This window comes from Melospiza melodia, chromosome 2, assembly GCF_035770615.1.
Source record: "Melospiza melodia melodia isolate bMelMel2 chromosome 2, bMelMel2.pri, whole genome shotgun sequence".
Taxonomy (NCBI): domain Eukaryota; kingdom Metazoa; phylum Chordata; class Aves; order Passeriformes; family Passerellidae; genus Melospiza; species Melospiza melodia.
This window is the reverse complement of record NC_086195.1, coordinates 11,050,825-11,071,887: the sequence shown is the minus strand read 5'-3', so window position 1 is coordinate 11,071,887 and position 21,063 is coordinate 11,050,825. Positions and strand designations below refer to the sequence as shown.

Genomic DNA, 21,063 nt, shown 5'->3' with positions numbered 1-21,063 from the left:
TTATTTGAAAAATATTTTGTCATACAAATGGAATATTTGCAGTACAGATTTATTTTTCTCCTGTCAGTTAAAGAATACTTTAAAAAAAGCCACCAACTGCAAATTCTTGTGATGATTACTTAATTCTCTGTATTATTTTGGTAAGATAAGAAATATGAAAAATTCTTCCACCAGGATCATGAGATCAAGCAAATAATCTTTCCTTTTGCAATATTGCTTGAGATTTTAACTCCCTCGAGATTTTGTCATAACTGGGCCTTGATTAACCTGAACTGATTTATCTGTGTGGTTGCTGTTAGGGTTTTTGGCTGAAAACATCATCTTCAGCTGTACTCCAAATAATTCAGGTAGCATTGGCTTTCTAGCATTAAAGTCTCAGTGCCACATGGTGGAGTAAGAAGCACACAGAATTTACATTGAAAAAGTGATCCTAAGAACAGCACACATTGGACTCCCCTTTCTTTCTGTCAAGTTTCTGAATAAACTAAACTGATCATTTCACTTAAAAAAGAGGAACTAAATATAATTTTATTTTCTCAGATTAATTTCTGATCGGCTGAAACAAAGATTCTTCTTCCTACGAATGCTTTAAATGAATTTGAAATTTTTGAAGCAAACGTACAGAGCTCCCAAGCTCAGCAGCTTCCTGATCATAAATTTCCCCCACGTGTTCTTTTAGAAATGCAACACATTTTGCTGAATGGGTTGCTAAATCCCTCAGCATGGATAAACTGATCCCTGCCCAGAAAGCAGCATCACTGACTGGAAGATTCCCATTCCAGCTGTGCAGACACTGTTGTACCTTACATGAATGAACTGTTTCCAGCTCCACAAAAGAACGGAGCCAGCAGAGCTCCACAGGAGATGAGGCCATTCAGGATCTGCCTGTTCTGCCACTGGCTGGGGTGGCTCTTTGCTGAAGGAATGGCTCAGTCTATCTACACACATAAAAATGACTGTTTATTCCCTTTCTCTAAGGATTTTAAGGAGATTCACAATTGAACTTCAGAGAACTTCAATATTTGCTTTAGACCTGTTCAGTTGTTAATTAAGTTTTTTTTTCATTAGGTCTCACTGGCACCATAAAATGAAAACATGAAAGGGAAAATCTCAGCAGTCTCTATGCTGGTTTTCCCACAGTGGATATAATACCATCAGGTGAACCTAATTTTAAACAATACAATCTCCAGAAAAATAAAAAGTTCTACAAAGGCACTGAGCTGAAATCTTCTTATGAAAGTGTGCTAATTAAGGTTGATTGGGTTTTGTTCTGCTTCAGTTTTTGAAGTTCTGAATTGCTTCCTTTTACCCAGTCTGTAGTAATTCCCAATATGGTACCTGACAATGCACATAAATCAGATGGATCCATGGGACATGTGAAACATGTAAGGGTCCAAACACACCAGAAAAAAAAAAGCACATTTTCATATCATTTTTTTTTCTTATGTATTCACTTCATATAATTAGAAGATGATAAATTAAAATGATACATCTTAAAAAATGCTATTTTTATCTCTTTAAAAAAATTGCTTACATAATTCATATTCCTAAGAAGAAGAAAAATAACTCAAGAGAGTCAACAGATAGCTAAAATTGTTTAGGATTCAAACTGAAGCATTTTTTTTTCTAAATCTGAAATTATACTGATATGAATTAGAAGAAAATGAAGTAGGATAAAAATTATTTTCAAAATAAGACTGAATCCAGATGTGATCCCATTTTCCAAATATAGCATTTATAGTCCCAACATACACTTAAAAATATCTGCATGTACCTCCAAGCACACACACACAAAAAGCAACTGAAAGGTACACCCATCTACCTGTTAATTGAAAAGACATAGTAACATTTTAAAAAATATTTTCAGGGCTGCATATATTCAGCTCTGAATATATTTAAGACTATCTAAGGTACTCTATACAAGATTATTACTTTTTACAATTATTTAGAACTCTACAAGCATGTCAAGAAACCCATTATTAGGTATCTCTTATAATATCATTATAAAAGCACTCTTTTTCAACTTCCTTCTAGCTTTTTTCCCTGTTTAATTTCATAATCTGACTGCCTAAATTTAGATGGAATTAACAGAGAAACTGAGGTATATAAAGCTGTGGAGTGTTGATAGCTTTATTGCAGAGATGTTTGGTTTTATACAATTCATATTCTTACCCTCTTAACGCTGCAGTAAAGCAGACCTTACAGAAGAAAGAAAGAATTAAAGAAAGAAAGAGCAAAAGTGATAATTAGATGTACAGTTTTATTTCAAAGGCTAAATAAACCATTTGTAAAGATTAGGAAAAGCTTTTTCCATTGAACTTCCCTGAGCAGTAAAAATTAAAATATAAGTACATTGATGTGCACATTATGAAATAATTATCAATGTTCTTTGTGTTTCAATAATTTATTAATAAACCGCATAATCAAGTTTGCAAAAGAGTCATGTAAGAGTAGTGAGGATGATGAATTTCCTTTTTCTAGGAAGGAAGGGAGCTGGATTTTAAAGAATCATGTTGTTTATCCTTGCCCTTTAAAATTACTGCATAGTCTTCCATGACATTTACAGTCCTTTACATCTTCTATAAAGAAGATCTTCTGATCATCATCTGATATAAATCAGAAGGAAAATAGGACTTTTCCAGGAGAGTAGCTTAAACTTCTCAAAGTAATCCCACACAAAATTTGCTTGCACTTTCACGCTGATCATGTTGCAAATCCTCTTTAATGAGAGGCTGAGGGACAACCAAACACTCTTTGGTTAATTAAGAAAACTAGTAAACATGTAAGCCAACCTGTGTCTAACTTACCAGCGCTTCCTGAGGGACCTGCGCTGCATCCACCCTGTCGGCAGCGTAGGCTGACAGCTGCTTGTCAATGGCAGCCAGAGACTCCTGGATCAGGCGCAGGGTTTTGTCAGTCTCCTGCGCAGACTGAATACTCTGCTCGAGACTTTTCTGTCTTCTCACAGCCTAGAAACAATGACAATGTTATCAGCATTCAAAGTAATAATGCATATAATACATCTTTTCCACACATTTTTTTTTTCTCAGTAAAGTTCAGGCAAAGAGTCAGACACAGTTCCTGACTTGTGGCCATCCACCTTTTTGTAGGATAAATTGCGCATCTTTCTGCCACACATTCAGTTTTCTCCTTAAGAAACAAGCAACACTCAGTTTGCACAGACAAGTACTAAAAAGCAAAGGATCCCCAAATAAAACCAAAGTGTAAATTGAAGATTTCTATTCAGAGTGGAAGATGGCAAAGCTGCACAAGCAAACCATCCTGACAGTGCTGCCTTTCTTTCTGAGGCAGAGGTTCTCCTGATCTTGTTATATAATTCAAGAGACTTTGTTTACTGAGAATAGGGTTACTGTCATCACAATCCTATCCAAAGCAATCCACCTCAGTAAGTGAGAGGGATAAAGACTCTGTTGAGCTGGATTTCTCTTATATGAAGCATAAATAGCTGTTTGGAAGAGACAATGACTACTTTCTTCCTCCTGTGGGAAAAAAAAATTAGAAGTTGAATCTTGCTTCTGCTCCACCAGCAGTGCCACCACGGTTTTTTACACAATCCTTTTTTGGAGAAGGATGTTTTCCTTTCAAAGGAGCTCAGTTTATGGTTTAACAAATCAGGACAATAAATTCTCCATCCAAGTTGTCCTTACAAGACACATATATTAAACACTTCACATAAATGAGTCAACTTTAAATAGTATTTGCAACACTTTAATAAGGCATTTATTGGGTAACAAATAACCTGGTACATTCTTCCATCTGTCATTGTGTCTACCCACAGACTCATATATTTTTTGGACCCCAGCTACTGCCACACAGAGTTTCTACTTTATAGAAAGCACACAATAATTACCAGCAACTTAAATACAGCACAGTTTTTTTCTGTACAAGTCCAGCCATATTGCTGCCCACAGAATAAGGAGACTAACTTAATTTGACATGAATCAAAGGTGAAAGCAAGCACCCTTTAAATAACATTTCTAGGTATCCTGCCATTTTTCAAGTCAAATCACACTTTTCCTCTCTGGTAAGCCAGCTATACTTTAATTTGATTTCATACCCATTACAACACTCTTGCCTTGAACAAAAATATCTCTCAGCAATTCAGTGAGAATATTTGATATATGTGCACCTTCTTCACAGAGCTCAGATTCTCACAGAGCTCCACCTATAACAAATGAAGAAGATGATTTCTTGTGAGCATTCTTGCTAGCTGTTTGACTTAGTTAAAGGATAGGAATCCAACCAGCATTTTCTATATTTGCTTTTGTAAGCTGCTTTGTGCTATTTCAAAACAACTGATCAGATAATCTTGTATCACTGCAAGTTCCAGGAACCTTCTCTGGAACTGAGCAGCTTTGCATATCAGACCCATGCTGTCAGTGTTAATGGGAGCACCTAAACCACCAAGGTATTATTACCCTCGTGCAATATTAAGGTTTGCTACTTAAATGACTTTTACCTTCATCTGATTTGAGATTTTAACATAAAAACTTTCTCAGCCGATTCAAAGCAGTGAGTTTAAAAACCACTGCTTCCATTTACCTTGGCACTACTTGCTGCTGATTTGTGAGGCTGGCCAGGACACAGACTCTCTATCAATCCATCTGCCTCACTATGGGGTGGATTTAAAGACACATTAGATCAGAAACAGGATAAGTTGCTTTCTGCACCTAATGGGTAAGGTCATCCTCTTGGAAGCATGGAAGAACCATGGAAGAACTTCCCTGCTTTTACTGGTCTCTGTGGTTCACTGTTAGGACTAACACACTGCAGAATCCATTCCTCCTGAGGGTTGCAGCACCCTTATGTGCAGAGAAGCTCACCATTTAAAATAAGATTCCTATAAGGTTCCATTCTTATGAGTTATCCAAATAAGTGTCTGCACTTTCTAGAGAATTCAAAATACTGGACACAAATTTGTTGTTATACCTATCTGATGAACTAGTTTTATAAAAACACCTGAAGCTTTGTACCTCTGTTAAGTGCTGTCCCATGCCAACTACTCTCTAGAATTAGAGATTTTTTAAGTACAGATACATTTGCTGCCAGCTGAGAAGCAGAGTGCATTCATGCAATGAAGTACCAGAATGCATGCAAATTCCCAAAGACCTAAAATCCTATAAAGAATAAGTGGCGATTGAAAAATTGTCATCTTTGTGCTGATATAATCAGAAACTATGTATATTAAAATCCTGTTTTAGAGTACAACTGGAAAAAATAAATTATTCTCAAACTTATTGATAAAATAATATCAAATAAATCAAATATGATCAAATATTATTGAATATCAGATAAGCTTAAGAAAAAAATAAAACCAATCTTCACCTGAGTCTGAATTTTTACACTTGTATTTCAAGAAACAAAAAGTCAGATAAATATATATTCATGTGTGTGATGTGTCTATGTGCACACAACACACACACAAAGACAAAAAATTCCCCGTTCATTGTCCTCAGAAGGAATTTGATTCCAGCTGAGAACCTGTGTGACATTTTGCCTCTTCCAAATGAGATGAAAGTACATCTTTTCCCAAAGCTGTGAATGGTTTAAGTGAATGAAAGGATGATGTCAGACCAAGACATGAATGCAGCAGTAGAAGAGAGGAATTATTTTGGCAATGGGAGAAGAGACACAACACAGCTGAATTTTGGGAAACAGTACCTTCAGAGTTGTGGTGATTTTCTCAGTAGGTGCTACCTACATTTTTTGTCTGTATTTGTCTTACTGGAAACTGACCCTGCCTTGCATGTTCATCTAAAGTCAAGCTCATACCTGACCTCATTGAATTCCCACAATAAATGGATTGAAAATCTGTACAGTAATCTTATAAAAGGTATGATACACCTGTAATGCAACATATTTCTCCAGTACACAACAGTTGATTCAAAGATCTAATCTTTTTCACTAAGTAGGTCCCTGGTACTACCACTGGCATTGCAGAATATTGAATAAATGCAATCAAGGGGAATGCCACAATATTGACAAGACACCTTCTTCTCTTTCAGTAGAAAAGAGTTGTTGGTGGGCATAAGCATTAGAATGCTTTACTGATAACTGATAAATGATAACTTTTTAGGAGTTATCCTTCTACACACTTACATCTGTGGACCTGAGTTTCAACTTTGTTCTTCCAATTCACATCTGTCTGTGGGCCTACTTTTTAAAGACGTGAGAGTTCAGAGCTGAAATGTTAAATATTTATAATATAAAAATATTTTAATTTATGATGTTCTGGCTGGTTCAACTTGTTTATTTGTTTCCTGAAATGTTATGGGTTTTCTATTCCATTGTAGAAAAAAAATAGATCACTTAACACTGTAGTTAAATGTATCTGAGAACATAACAAGAAGTTCCAGCCTTGCTATCAGATCATAGTCAATAAAACTGAAGTCTTTGGGCCCTAAAGAGAAGTGGCTGACAGTTAATTGCTAAATAGAAAATCTCAGGAAAATAAACAACAGTTTAATTATTTCTGAGCCAGCAAAATGTTGCCAGCTGTCAAAGAAAACTAATTCAAAGAAAAAAAATCCACAATTAGGCACTATCAGAATGAAAGAGAAATGAAAAAAATATGGAATATTTTTTTTAATTTAAGTCTCTACAGGGTTTTTATAGATTTTTAGTGCCTTGATGATAAACATAGCACTTTTAATGATATGATGTCCTGCATAAACCAGTTTACAATTTACCAAAGGTCAAAGGTAAGTGCAGGAAATAGCAACTGCGTATTATCTATGTAAAATGCAGAATTAATTGAAAGACCAGAGTTAATTCATTCATGTTGAATTTTATAATGTTATATTTATAGATATCGCCACTTTTTGCTTAAATAACACATTCCATCTATATAATACATCAGTTACATGTGTAGTTAGTAAGATGACTGTGAGAGTTTTAAGGTTAAAAATAAATAATGCTGTTGAGGCAGTACTCAGTAGTTGGGCTGTTGAAGAATAACAGAAGAAAATATTCTGAAAATGACCATTTACTACAGGATACATTTATCTAAAAACCAGAAATAAATTCATTAATTGTCTTATAAGTTACAGCTCGTGGAAAGGGGTCTGTTAAGAAAGGCAGAAATGTTAGCTTGTTGAGTGTTTTGTTTTTTGTCTCAGTTATACTCTCGTGTTATTGAGAAATGTTGCCACAGGAGAAGTTTAAAAGTTAGGAAAGTTTAAAATTCCTTCCTAACTTGTTTAAATTACTTTAAAATTTAGCCTGACTTTGTGATACAATGGTTGTGACGGAGATATATCACAACTTCCCTGTGCCCTTTGCATCAAACTCCAAACATGCTAATCTCCACTTAATCTCAGAGTGGATTAATGTTTGTGCTTAGACTTTAATTAGGAACATTTTTTTTTTTTAATTTCAAAACATTATTATTGGACCCATGAATTTTTAATACCCTCCAACCTAGAACTAGATTTGCTGCATGTTCTAGGAGTATTATCCGGTGTGCTTATTGAGTAAATAGCTACAAATATTTTACCTCCCAGCCATTAAGTGACATTCAGCTTTGATCAACTGAATTCCAAAGCAGCAAACTATACCAAAGAAGACTTTTTTATCTCTTTAGGTTATCACTGCCAGCAGATAATGCCTCAGAACTTGTAAAAGCAGCCTTCAAAGCTGCTTGTGGACATGGGGTATGAAATATTCTTTCTCCTCTGGAGAGGAGAGTAGAACAGAAAAATTATGTCAAATGATGAATGTGTGCTCTTTGAAAGAAACTAAAAAAGATAGTCTTCAGGGGAGTCCTAAAATAAATTAAGAGACAGGACAAAATAATAATAATTGAGTCTAGTGTAAAGCCCATGTGAACAATAATGTTTTGTACAGTTTTTGCAAGAACAGTCTCAAGAATATCTGACTGACATTTCTGAAGCTTGCTGGACAGGATGTAAATTACTTTAAACATTGATAGTTGCCTGAATATTAGCTTCAAAATCTTCAGTGTTTCTTAAATCCCATATACACATTTGTAAGTGAATCAGTCCTTGAAAAGTAAGGACAGGGTATACCTTGCTATCAGTCAGCCCCAAATGTTCAAAAGCAAACTAAACACACTCACTCTTTGTTAACTAAAGAAGATAAGGCACACAAACATGAAGCCATTATCTGCCTTTAAAAATGAATCTCCATCTCAGTAGCAAAGATGCATTGTCTTGCAGCATCATTCATATAGAAGTGGGTTGGTTTAGTTGCTCTATTAGCAATGAATAAATATTTCACATATCAGTCTCTGCCCACATGAGCTTATTGTCTTGGTAATTACCGGCAAAATTATTCAAATATAAACAAGTAACATCACCACTTTAGGACTGCCAATTAGCCTGTCTGAAGAAGTGACCTTGAACATGAGCAGATTTGTGTTATGTGCCTGCAATATATTTTTATGGAAGGAGAATGCTGCTTGAATTTCAAGAGACTACACAAACAGCACAGAAAATTCAGTATCAGGAACCTATGAAGAAAAAAGTATGTTTTTCCACTTCAGATTCAGATCTCACTATTAGTATTTAACTACTCAATATCTGATCAAGCTTTCAAAGAAGATTTTAAAGAAGACTTCCATCCCAATTTTTTTTCTACTTTTGAAAGAAACTGGATAGCAGTGAATGCATTTCTAACATATTTTGCCTATATACTCATCCAAATTGTTTTCAGAATTTCACACAACATCTTCATTATGTGCTTTTGACAACTAAATCTCTGCACTTTATGAATTTTGATTAAATATCTATGAATGATGACTGAATAGTATTCAACTATCACTCAAAAAGACTCTTAAAAGTGTTCTCACACCCTGGAAGCCTTCTGCATATTCCTGGTCTTCTAGTCAGTAAAAAAATAATAAATACCAAGAAGCAGAATTCCAGAGAGTGTAACTGCTTTCAAACAGAAGTGAGATGATAAAAAAATATAAGAGCTACAAAAAGAGAAGGTATACAGAAATTTATATTTACTTTTCAGATACTGTCCAGGTACACAGAATTATGTGAATGCCTGCACTGCCTCAGAAGTACCACCAGGCTCTTTCCCTCCCCATCCTTCAAGTTTATTCTCAGAACAGCCAAGGACCCTCTTATAATTTTTATTGCAGTGTTTTTACTTCCGCTGTTTTCAAAAACAAGTATATTTCTAGCACCAGGAAAGAAACAAGTTTTTTTCATTTTCATGGTAGTCATCCTTCTAATACAGCTTCCTTCCAAAAATCTGCACTTGTGCATCATTTCTATCATTGTAACTGAGTCATTTTTGACAGTACTGTAGCTTATCTTCAAGCATGTTCTTGTTACAGTCATAAAGGGGCTGTCTGCATCCTTTGCTAGGTCTTTCCCTAATAATTCTTTCTGATCTTCACCAAAGTACTGAGCTGATATTTGCCTCATATTTATAGCATATTGCTAGTTTTGGCTCTCCTTGTGTTATACATTTCTATATTGAATTGTCTTTAACCCTTTCATTTATACAAATACATTTATTTGTTGTTTAATAAACGATTTATCTATAGCAGATATTCCTCATAATTGGTTTTAAAATAATTTGCTTCTTGCTAAGAGTTATGTCAGAGAAGATATCTTAAATATGCAATTAAAGATTAAATCCACATAGAAGGTCATTCCAATTTCAAAATTTTAGGGTTACCCATTTTACTGGTTTAGGCTGGGACTGAGGTAATTTTCTTCACAGCAGCCTGTATGGTTCAGTGGTTTGTATTTGTGGCCAAAACAGCACTGATAATGCAGGGATGTTCCAGCCACGGCTGAGCAGGGCTTCCACAGCATCCAGATCTTTTCCTTCTCACTCTGCCCCTTCCAGGGACCAGGCTGGGCTTTGAAAGGATACAGCCAGGACAGCTGATCTGAGAACCAGGCTCAACAACAAAAAGAGTTGGGGAAAAATGTTTCCAAAATTGTCATTGCTTGGGGACTGGTTTGACAACAGTCTCCTGGAGGTAATTTCTTCTGCATCACTTGCTTTACCCCTTTCTTCTTTCACTTATAAAATCATTCTAATCTCAATCTATGAGTTTCTTCGCTTTTGCCTTTTCTATAATCTCCACTAAAGCACCAGGAGATGTGGAGCCTTGTGGTGCTTTGCTGCCTGGTGGAGTTAGCCCACCACACCCATGAAACCACTTCTAACGTAAATTGTGTTTGTTGAGGAACTGTGACCTATTTAGGAACTGTACCAAAAAAAACCCTCTTATTTATTAAATGGTGTTAGACTGTCCTCTGCTTAGCAGGATGATCACTAAATATACCTCCTGCTGAAGTTCTTCCCACCGACTGTTGAACCTCTCAAGTTTCTCATTGATCAGTTCATCCATGATCCCACCATCTGTCAAAGTCTGAGCCAGCTCCCGAATCTGGTTGCGATTATCTTCTGGATGTCTCATTAAACGTTCCAAAGACTGAAAAAAAGTTAAAAAAAAAGTAGTTTATTTTTCCTTTTGTAAATAAGTTTCTACAAAGCAATCCCAAACTGCTTAAAAATATAAGAAAGAAATTTCACATTTCATATACAATAAAAGTAGAGAAAAAAAGATTAAATGTTTATTTTCTATGCCTTGAAAATTAATGTTCTGTACTACGTCTTATGAAACACAAGGATTTTTCATATAGCAATAAATGTAATTCTTAATTTTAAAGATGTGGACTATGCCTAAGGAGTTCACTGAGAGCACTTGTACCTTAATATAAAAATCCTGCTTGAGTATCTAAATGGATGAAATTCAACAGCAAAAAGTGATTATCAATGCAGTATTTGGTATTTTGATGCACTACAAGCATTAATTTAATTTCTACTAATTTTAAAGGCTCTGTGAATAAAAATTAAAGAATAATAAACAAAGTTATGATGAAAACTTGTCCTCATTGAAGCTTTCAACATTTTTTTACTGGCTGAAGTGAGGGTTTTGTTTTTTTAAAGAATGATTATTTTAGCATTACCAAAACTGTATATGAAACCCAGCACAAGACATTTAGTTATTGTTTGATTTAGGTGGATCTGAATTCAAATCCTCATTTTTTAACTCTAGTAAGAAATTTGGACTTTGAAATATTCAGCGCCTTGTTCACGTGTAATGTGAGTTCATAGTTTGTTTAGAAGTATATGAAATTTACAATTTATCAACACATATGACTGAGTTATTATTTAAGTCAGCACTTACATCTAAAGATTCAGAAATCTCTTCTGCACCTCCCTGGACATTTTCAGTTGCTTTCAGTTTCAGTTCAATCTCATTCAACCATTTATTTTCCGCATCCAAATATGACAATAATTCGCGCCAACATGCCCACACCTCCTGATGAAGAAAGGGTTTATTTAGATTGAAAATTGCACAGAAAATTTTCCCTCATTAAAATACTGACAACATTCATGCCTCTTCCCCAAAGCAGCAGGGTTGATATCTGAAGCTAATGGGACCATATGATTTTATTCACCAGCACCCATCTGATCCAAATTAATATAAAGCAGAAGAAAACCATCATTTTGATTAAACAGAGCAAAACCACAGAGAACAACATGAAAAAGTGAACTCTTCTGCAAAACATAACTTGAATCTTCATTTTCATGCATTATCTACTTTATATGTTTTCTGTAAAGTTTTCTTATATAAATATAAAAGTGAGCAGAATTTTTAAAGACCCATGTTAGAAATTAATGTCTCTATTATAAAAATGCACTTAGATTCCCTATATATTCTATATTTTAATTGCTTAAATCACAGGTTCATAAAACACCAGCTTTTAAGAATTCAGACTAAAATCTCTATGGAAATTAATTCTAAACCACATTTAGTGTAATTTATAGACCTTTTAAGTGCTAGAGTACTAAACATAATGTTGTGAAATGTTCTTATTCTCCTGAAATTAAATTATTGTCTAATATTTTATTTATACAGTGCCTGAAGATACTTAAATAAGCAGATAAAAATGGCACTTCATACACAAACAAAACATTTAAATGTTCCATAAATAATATTTTTTCCTTTTTTTTTTTTTTTTTTTTTTTTGTTAGTACAAGTTAAAAGAATGTTATTGAAATGCATTGCACTCTTGGCAGATCAGGTTTCCCAGAGGGCCATTCATCTCACTGAACTTTGCTCACATCAAATGAAGGATATAGAGGGATATTAACATGCACCAACACATCATCAATGATCAGGGTAAATGCAGATTACCAGTATAGACTACATACCTAATTTTCCACAGTGAAATTTAGACAAGATAAATTTTACTCTGGTGTATTATCGTCCTGTATGAGGTTATCTCTTACAAATTATTCACCACCAAAATTTAGCTCTTGCAACATTCACAACAAAAAATGATACCTAATTCATCATTACTACTGTATAATGTAAAAATAGACCCATGGCAAGCATCTGCAATGGAGTTGACCAAAATGGCAGGGTAAAAATGCATGGGAAATATTCAGTTTGCCAGCAGAGCAAGTGCTGTTCCCATGCTGAGATAACACCACCTGACCAGCTCCAGGGCCACTCAGTCAAAACCCTTAGCCATGGAAGAGGGAAGCTAGAGGAGCTGATGAAGAGAACATCACAGGGCTGCTACAAAGCCAGATTCCTGGCTTGATCTCAGAAGGGACAGCAACCTTTAGCAGCCATTGGTGTTTCTGACCCAAGAGCTGTGTCTCAGTCTTCTCTTGCAATACAACTCTCCAGCAGACATGATCTTGAAATAACTTTGTGTGTAGCTCATAGCACGGGGTATTTGTACATGGCTCATGAAGCAAGGATAGCCTTGGGCTACCCACAATTCTATGATAATACAGCTGTGCTCTCCACCTTACTTCTTGCAGTTAGAAGGGCTATAAATACAAGACTGACAAGATATCAAACCTCCAAAGTCTTCCACTTTCCATTCAGCCTGCTGCAGAGTTGCTGGTAGCTGGTAATGAGAACATCAAGCTCCTTTTTCAAAGCCTCGTGAGCTGCAGGTGGAGCCTTGGCTATAAAGTTATTCACAGAATCTGTAATAAGCTTCACTTTCACTTCTTTCTGCAGGGCTTCCTCCTTTGCTCTCTGGAAAAGAAAAAAAAAGAGGTTTTAGTCCTGATTTAAGAAGGGAAATTATTTATAGTAAATATCAGAATTCTCTGACAGAATTCTAGATGCAGAAAAAGCCACAAAAAACACTACAACAAAACAAAATACAACAGGAGACATTCAATTCCCAGACTTTGTGAAATAATCTTGATAGCATCTAAAAAACTTTTGCTTCATTTTGTTGCCAATACACAATACAATTTAACATCTCACAACCATCTAGCATTCTGGAGCTCTCAGACTAATGGAACTTTTCAGTACTTTTTTTTTTCCTCCCAGAAGTGCTCCAAGCACCGCTAGCATCATAACTTATGAACCACAAATGAACAAAAGAAAACCCAAAAAACCTGTTGTTTTATAAATGAATGTATCCAGATTTGATGGCAAAATCACAAGAATGGCCAAAAAAACCCAACAAAAGATACTTCTTGCCACTATCATTGTCTTGAATTTAAAAAGAAAGTCAGAAAATATTTTTTATCTACTGTATATCCCACTTTTGCTCCTCTCTTCCTCATTATGTGGTCTCATGAAAAAGATTTTCATACTCAGTACTGTTTCCTCTGAGTGTTTTCTGGTGTCTATGACTGCAATCATATCACAACTGGAAACAGGGATGTTATAAAAAGTGTCATCTGTGCCTACAGGCCTCCACAGGAATTTACAATGAGAATTCCCTGCCCAGAAAACATCAAACCAAAAGCATATTCCTGAAAACATTTTTATCCCTCTCTGGTTCTGTAAGTTCATGAATCAGAATAATTGTGATCAGGTTGCCATTGCTAGAGGAAGCTTACAAAGTTGCTCTTGACTTTCCTCTTCTGTAGCTGTGGGAAGAAATGGGCTGTAGAATGAACACAGAATTCTGATCCAGATTTTCTCTGTTGTGACATCATGAGAAATGATCTGGTTATTTCCTAGGTCAAGGTGCCAAAGTCTGAACACTCCTGTACTTCATCTGGGTGCAGAATATCTACTAGGAATCTATAATGGTGATTGTACATAAAACTATGAACTTCATCTGTTTTAATATGCAGTGCAATGCATAAAATTGAGTTTTGCTATTTAGTTACTAAAAAAGAACTGTATCTTCAAAGCAGATATTTACTTTAGATATTTGTCTCATTTACAAATGAGTTGTTCCATAAATTTCCTTATATTATGTGTATTCTGAGTGGCAGCAAATTATTTGTGTCAGTAAATAAAGAGATCATCAGTTGTATGGTATGAAACTCTCAAATACTGGAAAAAAAAAACATAGAAAAATGAACAGCTTGAAAACAAATTGTTCAATAGATTGTCAAAGCTATGTATATGATGATAATCAAGTTATAATCTGGCTTCCTGAATAGCACAAGCCAAACAATTCACCTCTAATAAGAATTACGCCCACATCCAGTGGCTTAGCAAGAGTGTATTGAAGCATGTACCACAAATTTGTTGTTTTGTCCAAAGGTCACGTTCCTCCCACATGAAGGAAACATTATTAATTGAGATCAAAACATGCTGTTTCTATATTCCTATATTAAAGACATAATATTCATACATAGCACACACCAACATGCATCCTAACATCTCAATTTTTTTCTGCTCATTCTAATGCAAAGAGAAGACATAAAACTGATTTCACTCTACTGCTGCTAACACCCAAATTTTAGGAATTATTCCTTAATTAAAAGAACATTAAAGCTACATCCAAATCAATATCCAGTAAAGAAAATAGGAAAAAAGCAATGCAGTGTTGAAGAATATCAAATATCTTCTAGCATATTCCAAATAGAAATTATTTCAAAACACCTAGATCTGAAAAGGTATTTTCCTAAAAACAGAGTAGAGTTTCTTTACAATGAGAGCTTCAAAAAAAAAGTTTGAACACAGCTCAATTAGTTTATCTTTTACCTTCAGTTCCTCAACAGCTTTCTGTAACTCATCAGGTGTTTTATACTCAAAATCTCTTTCCAGATATTCTTCCTCAGCTTGTGTTATCCACTCGTGCATCTCTGACAAATCCTTTCTGAGACTCACAGTCTTATCCAAACCACCTTTTAATGCAGCCTTCTTAGCATAGGCCTTTAAGAAAGAAAAGATCACATAGTAATTGAAGAAAAGCTACTGTACAAACTTGAAAACATTTTAGCCTGAAAAGGATCAAATTAAATCCTACAATAACAAAATTGTTGTTATTAGGCAGATGTTAACTAGTAATTAGGTAGATAATAATGACAAACAATCAAAAAAGTACTACATTTGTATGCATCCTTTTTTTAGCAAACCATGGCCCTGCAGAATGAGTGTTGTAATGATACTAGAACGAGAATCTACACCATATGCTGAGGTGATCAGAAAACAACTGTGGAAAAGAACATCTCCCAGGGATTAGCTTCTGTGAAATGTAGAAAGAATAACCACAGGAGATTTTGAAAGCACATTCAAGGATGAAACCAAAGGCTCTTGAGCTATAAAGTCAGATGGCCTTTAACTAGTTCAAATGCAACTCACTGGAGAATAAAGCAATATGCATATCTATCTTCTGTCTATTAAGTCATTTAAGAATGTCTCCAAAAGGTGAATACGCTAAAAATTAGTAAAGAAAAAAGTCCAATCTCCTAGTGGAAGAAACTATTTATCTAAAAGGGAAAAGTATTACTACCAAATCACCTGACAATCACTAAGTGAGGGTCATATAATTGAATTATTCACCTCATACATAGAAGTAGAACTAGATAATAATTTTGATCACCTCCATCCCAAGCCATTCTCTGATTCTATTAATTGTGCATTAATCTTGACAAAATTGTCCCTGATTTTGCATTTATAATCTTTCAATAGAATTAAGAAGTTTGCATCAAAAATAGTAAGTTGCACTGGTACTATTTCTCAGAATTGGGCTTGCAGAGCTTATTGCTCCAATATTCTGCTCTGTGGTGCTGTTTCAGTAAACTTCATTTTTAGTAATATCAGGAGAAATTTTCTTAGTATTTGGTCTCCATTTCTGACATTTATCGATTTGTTACTCATCCTTGATGACTGGCTGTTAAATATAAATGCTGTTCTACATAAATGTTGCTTTACAGAACAAAATAGAGTAACAAGCAGCAAGTATAAAAGCAGAATTGTATTTGGCTCTGTAAAATTGTCTCTTCCTCAGTCCCAGCACCAGAAGAGAAGGTAATCTTCTATCACCTGAAAAGAGTATCTGAATTGCCAATGACAATTGCCAACTTTCAACTCTCACAGTCATATTAATTGCATGTATATCAGTCCAAGCTGACTTTTCCAAATCTTCTCAAGAAACATCCACAAACCAAATTGATTTTTGTATTTACTATTCATGTATTTTAATAGCTATTGCTGAAGAAGTTGAGTTAGAAATGCCCACTGAGACAGAATAATTTGTGCCTTGTATTGAATGAAATTATTATAGACAGATTTTCAGGGAAGTCAGAGCAGAACTGTGACAGACTACTATACTTGTAAGGTAATACTTGAAATTTCTGTGAGACAAGTGCAAAGGTATCCACCTTATTAATATCAAAAAGAAAAAAAAAAAGGAATTAAATACTCCATGATAGTGAAAGGGGAAAGAATACAAAACTGGATCAATAAAATATCTTACAGATTTTAAAGAACAATTTTTTTATGTTTATCAAAAAATATAGAGAGGCTATTTTTCATATGTAAAGTGAATAATAAAAATTTAAGAAAATATTATATACCTCATTAAAAGATAACACTTTTATGAAAATATACATTAAAAAATACACAATAGAAAAAGGCAAGTAGGAAAAATTTAAAGGTAATACAACATGAAAAAAATTTTTTTGAACTGTCATAAAGAATAAGAATCCAAATGCCATTAGTGAAATAAAAGTAATTTTTAGCTTCCTTACTCTGCAAAATTATTTATTAATAATGCCTTTAACTAAAATAAAAGAACTGTCCTTTCCTCTTATGTCTCATGCTTTCAAATCTGTGTGACTCCTGGAGACTAATTTATACACATGCATATGTGCACGTACTCTTAATTCTGAGTTATTTAATTATGAATCCTTCACTGCTTTAATGTCTTTTTTCATCCAGAGTAATGACATGCAATTTGAACAAGGTACAAGAAAACATAAAACTAACTACAGCACTTGACTGTTTTGGCAAATGCCTAATCAACATCTTCAGAATTTTAGTTTACAAGAAGCCATAAATCATATTGCTGTTAGACCTAATATATTAGTATATATCTTTTTTGTAAAAATAGGAAGGTATTGTGTTATAAATAAATAAAAAAACTTTACATATAAAAACTTTACATATACTGCTACAGGCTAATTACATTCTGTAAAATATTAGTTGAATTAACCCTTCTAAATTCTGTTTCATTTGCATATATATAGATGGAAAAATTCTGCCAATGAAAATCCTGATAATTAATTTAAAAAGAACCAGTCACAGCAGGAGATTTACCTGTTGGCAAATGTGGTCCCACTGAGCATTGAGATCCTTTAGCTCTGCCTCTATTCTGGAAGCAAATTCTGGCTCTGCTTCACTCTTCATTTTCTTCCCAGTCTCATTAACACTGTTCAAACTGGGCTGGATTGTCTGGATATCATTTACTAAAGCCTAAAGGAAGAGAAGAAGTTAAGGCAAGCAGAATTCACACAAAGTTTCAGATATGATATCCCTATGAAAATGTGTCTGCATGAGATTCTGACTTGTCTGGGGTCCAGATCTCCAGTAAAATGAGGACAATCAACAGACTTATTTATGAGAAGAAATTAAAAAGGAATGAGCAGCTGTAATGTCACAAGCTGTTGTTTACCAAATAAAATAATATAATTTTTAAACGTTATGTATGCACTATAATCACATACATATATAATGTGTACATATATCTCTTAAAATGCTTCCCTGCTGTTGATTGAAGACATGAGAAATACCTAGATCTTTTATGCACATTTCTGAAAGAACATTCCATTAAAATGATGAAAAATAATGATAATTCTTATTTAAATAATGGCTAAGAGAAAATATGAGAGAACTTGCAGTTCTATAAGATCACTCTGAATGCAGTATTTCATAGTATTTACACATCCTGCCTGATGTGTAATACATCTTCAGAACCTGTAAATTCCACTGAGCATATAGACAGGGGCCATCAGAGATTACAAGATTCACTCCACTTACACACTCTGCTGGGACAGGAAGAATTTGTAAACCCTGTGATGGAAGTACCAATACTTCATGATGCTTTAAAACTCTGCTGGGATACCATCCTGGAACTTGTAAGTTTAGTGAAAAAAGAATGGATATAACTCACAATACCTGCAAGTTCTTTTTGTACAATCAGAAAAGATGGTAAATTAGATGAGTAACAGATACAGAAAAAAAGATCTTTTGGCACAGATTATACAGATTTAAAAAAAAAAATGCAATGCTCAAAAGCTCAACAACGTCAATTAACAGTTGACTTTAGAGGCTAGCTATATATATTATTTTCTGTATTTGTTGGTGTGATCCTACTATAAATACATTAAAAAAAATCACTTTAATACCAGCCTCCTTCCGGTATTAAAGTTTCCTTGTTATAACTGAATTTTTCTTCAAACCCAGGACATGAGAAAGGTTTGAATACACTGCAGAAGTGTATTCAATCCCCTTTCTACATGAATTTATTTTTAGGAACAGTAATAATTTGTGTAACTTCTGTATAAACTTAGCTCACAGAGAACTGAAAAAATGCCAAGTAGGCAGGTAATACTCACTGTACATTGCTCAAGTTGCTTTTCCAGTGCTTCTGAGTCTCCAAGGGCAGGCCACTCTTCCTTCAGAAAAACATCCACTTCAGCCATCCACTTCTTCAATGTTCTAATGTCATTCTGTGTATTAAAAAGACATTTCATTGCATCACACAAAACCTGACTGGCAAGAGCGTAATTCAACCTGACACTACAACTAAAACTCATTGCAATGTAATTTCTACATTATTGAACTCTCTGAAAATACAAACACAGCAAACAAGTTAAACCAATTTTACCTGTACACTTTAACCTGTACTTTGACCATTTCTGACCAAGTTTGATGTGTCTATGAGCAGACAACCTTTTGGCTCTCAAATTTATGCCTTCTAGATATCATTTGTGTTTAGATACTGCATGCTTGTTCATTGTTTCCCTCTATGGCTTCAGATTACTCATACTTGGCATTTAATTTGGGCTCACCCATCAAATGTTCTGTGCTTTCATTTAAACTCCAGATTCCTTTTGGAAGTTATATGCTCTAGTGACTATATTTCTAACAGAACACAGCACAGAAAAACACCCTTACTATTCAGAATGAAAAAAGCCAATGTAACTGAAAGAGATTCACTCCAGAAACTGAAATCATATAATGAGTTAATGAGTCATTTTGGTCTCTCAGTTACTCTTTCTAGCACTAGAACAGGAATATTACTTCCATAGCCTTCATTTAACTCTTGCAGTTAATCAACAAGTCTTAACATCTAATACTTGAAAAGAGGGAATGCTACCAGTCCAGGCAACATTACATAGGTAATCTAATAACTTGAAAAGTAGAATGAGATTTACAAAATGCCACTTAAAATTACCTTAAAATGCCATCTTTGATAATCAGATGCACATATTAAAATAAAACACATATATGGCAAAAACTTCAGAAATAAATTATAAAGCATTTTTATAAAGCATTTTTTGGTCAAACTATTTTCATCACAAATACATATCGATATTACATGCTGAATGCAAGCACAAAAAGGGATGCTAGAATAGAGACTGTGTCCTAAAAAGTATAAAAATATGCCTTAGTAACTATTATGAGACAAGTAACCAAAGGGAACATTTCCTTAATGTGAATGATATACTTAAAAAAATCCCAGGGTAGCCTGGAAAATGAACTGAATTAATAAAATTAATCATACAAAAATTATCAGTACACTCCAGAATGGCAATTACCAAAACACTGTTGAAATATCTACTGTGCATTCCATTATCCAACAGTAAAAATAGTTCAGAATCATATTTCATTATGAAACTTTAATACCTTTACAAGAATACTTTTCGTTCATTTATGTGGTAAAATATTTATCTGGTAGGATTTTCTTAAAAAGAGATTAATCTCCTGCTACCAATGAAGATCAAATGTATGACTCACATTTTTAATCAGATTGTAAATGCATTTTGTTTATGAACACTGATTCATCATATCCTATACTGAAGCATTCCATAAATTACAGCAGCTAAAACAATATTCTGGATGAGAAGTCATTCAAGAAGCTCAAAAGACAATAACTTTTATGATAGATGTGTAGCAGAGGGCTTTCAGCAATAAATATAGGGAGTAAAATTTGCGTGCATCAACAGCTCATGCTGCTTTGAATGTTTTACATGAGCATGGTCATGATGCTCAGGACCTTTTAAGACCAGGGGAAAAGCTCTAAATTTGGTGTTGAGAGTGAAGATGGGAGGCAGAGGGGGAGAAAAAGACAAAAGCTTGAATTTCTTAAGCAAGTGTTCTGCTTTTTTAATGTGGCATTGTTTTGGGAGTGGGGTGGCATCTGTGAGGAGAGGACACGTGCTGTTCTGTGCTGAACACGGACAGTTCCAGCCTCCCTTTGTGGAATCGCCATGGGACATGGCTGATGCAGTGGTCAGCTAGAGATGCTCAGTGGCAATGTAGTTAAGAAAGGACAAAAATATCAGACAGAGGACGAGAGGGAAAAAGTGAGAAACAGCCCTGCAAAATGTGAGAAGCAGCTTTACAGACACCCTGGTGAGGTTCTAATGCTGCCCTTCTATATACCTGAAAAACACTTCTGCTTTCTGGAAAGCTGACAAGATACTACTATATTACAGGTGACTTTAATTATGTGAGTGAATTCATTAAAGTCAGTATGGTACAGCTACTTCAGATGCATGTATAAGTGCTTCAGCTACATTGAAAAAGAAGTAGAG

The 21,063-nt window shown here is 34.5% G+C and overlaps 1 protein-coding gene across 10 annotated transcripts in view; it reads right to left on the bottom strand.

Moving 5' to 3' along the window:
- DMD (dystrophin) overlaps positions 1-21,063 on the bottom strand; it is a 1,043,904-nt gene that overhangs the window by 624,627 nt on the left and 398,214 nt on the right. For all 10 annotated transcript variants that reach the window (XM_063182212.1, XM_063182260.1, XM_063182196.1 and 7 more), the window contains 7 exons: positions 18,859-18,972; positions 17,561-17,716; positions 15,002-15,172; positions 12,896-13,078; positions 11,204-11,338; positions 10,295-10,444; positions 2,808-2,969 (listed from right to left, as the gene is read on the bottom strand). In XM_063182212.1, the coding sequence (XP_063038282.1) occupies positions 2,808-2,969; positions 10,295-10,444; positions 11,204-11,338; positions 12,896-13,078; positions 15,002-15,172; positions 17,561-17,716; positions 18,859-18,972 (1,071 nt within the window). The remainder of the gene's footprint in view (positions 1-2,807; positions 2,970-10,294; positions 10,445-11,203; positions 11,339-12,895; positions 13,079-15,001; positions 15,173-17,560; positions 17,717-18,858; positions 18,973-21,063) is intronic.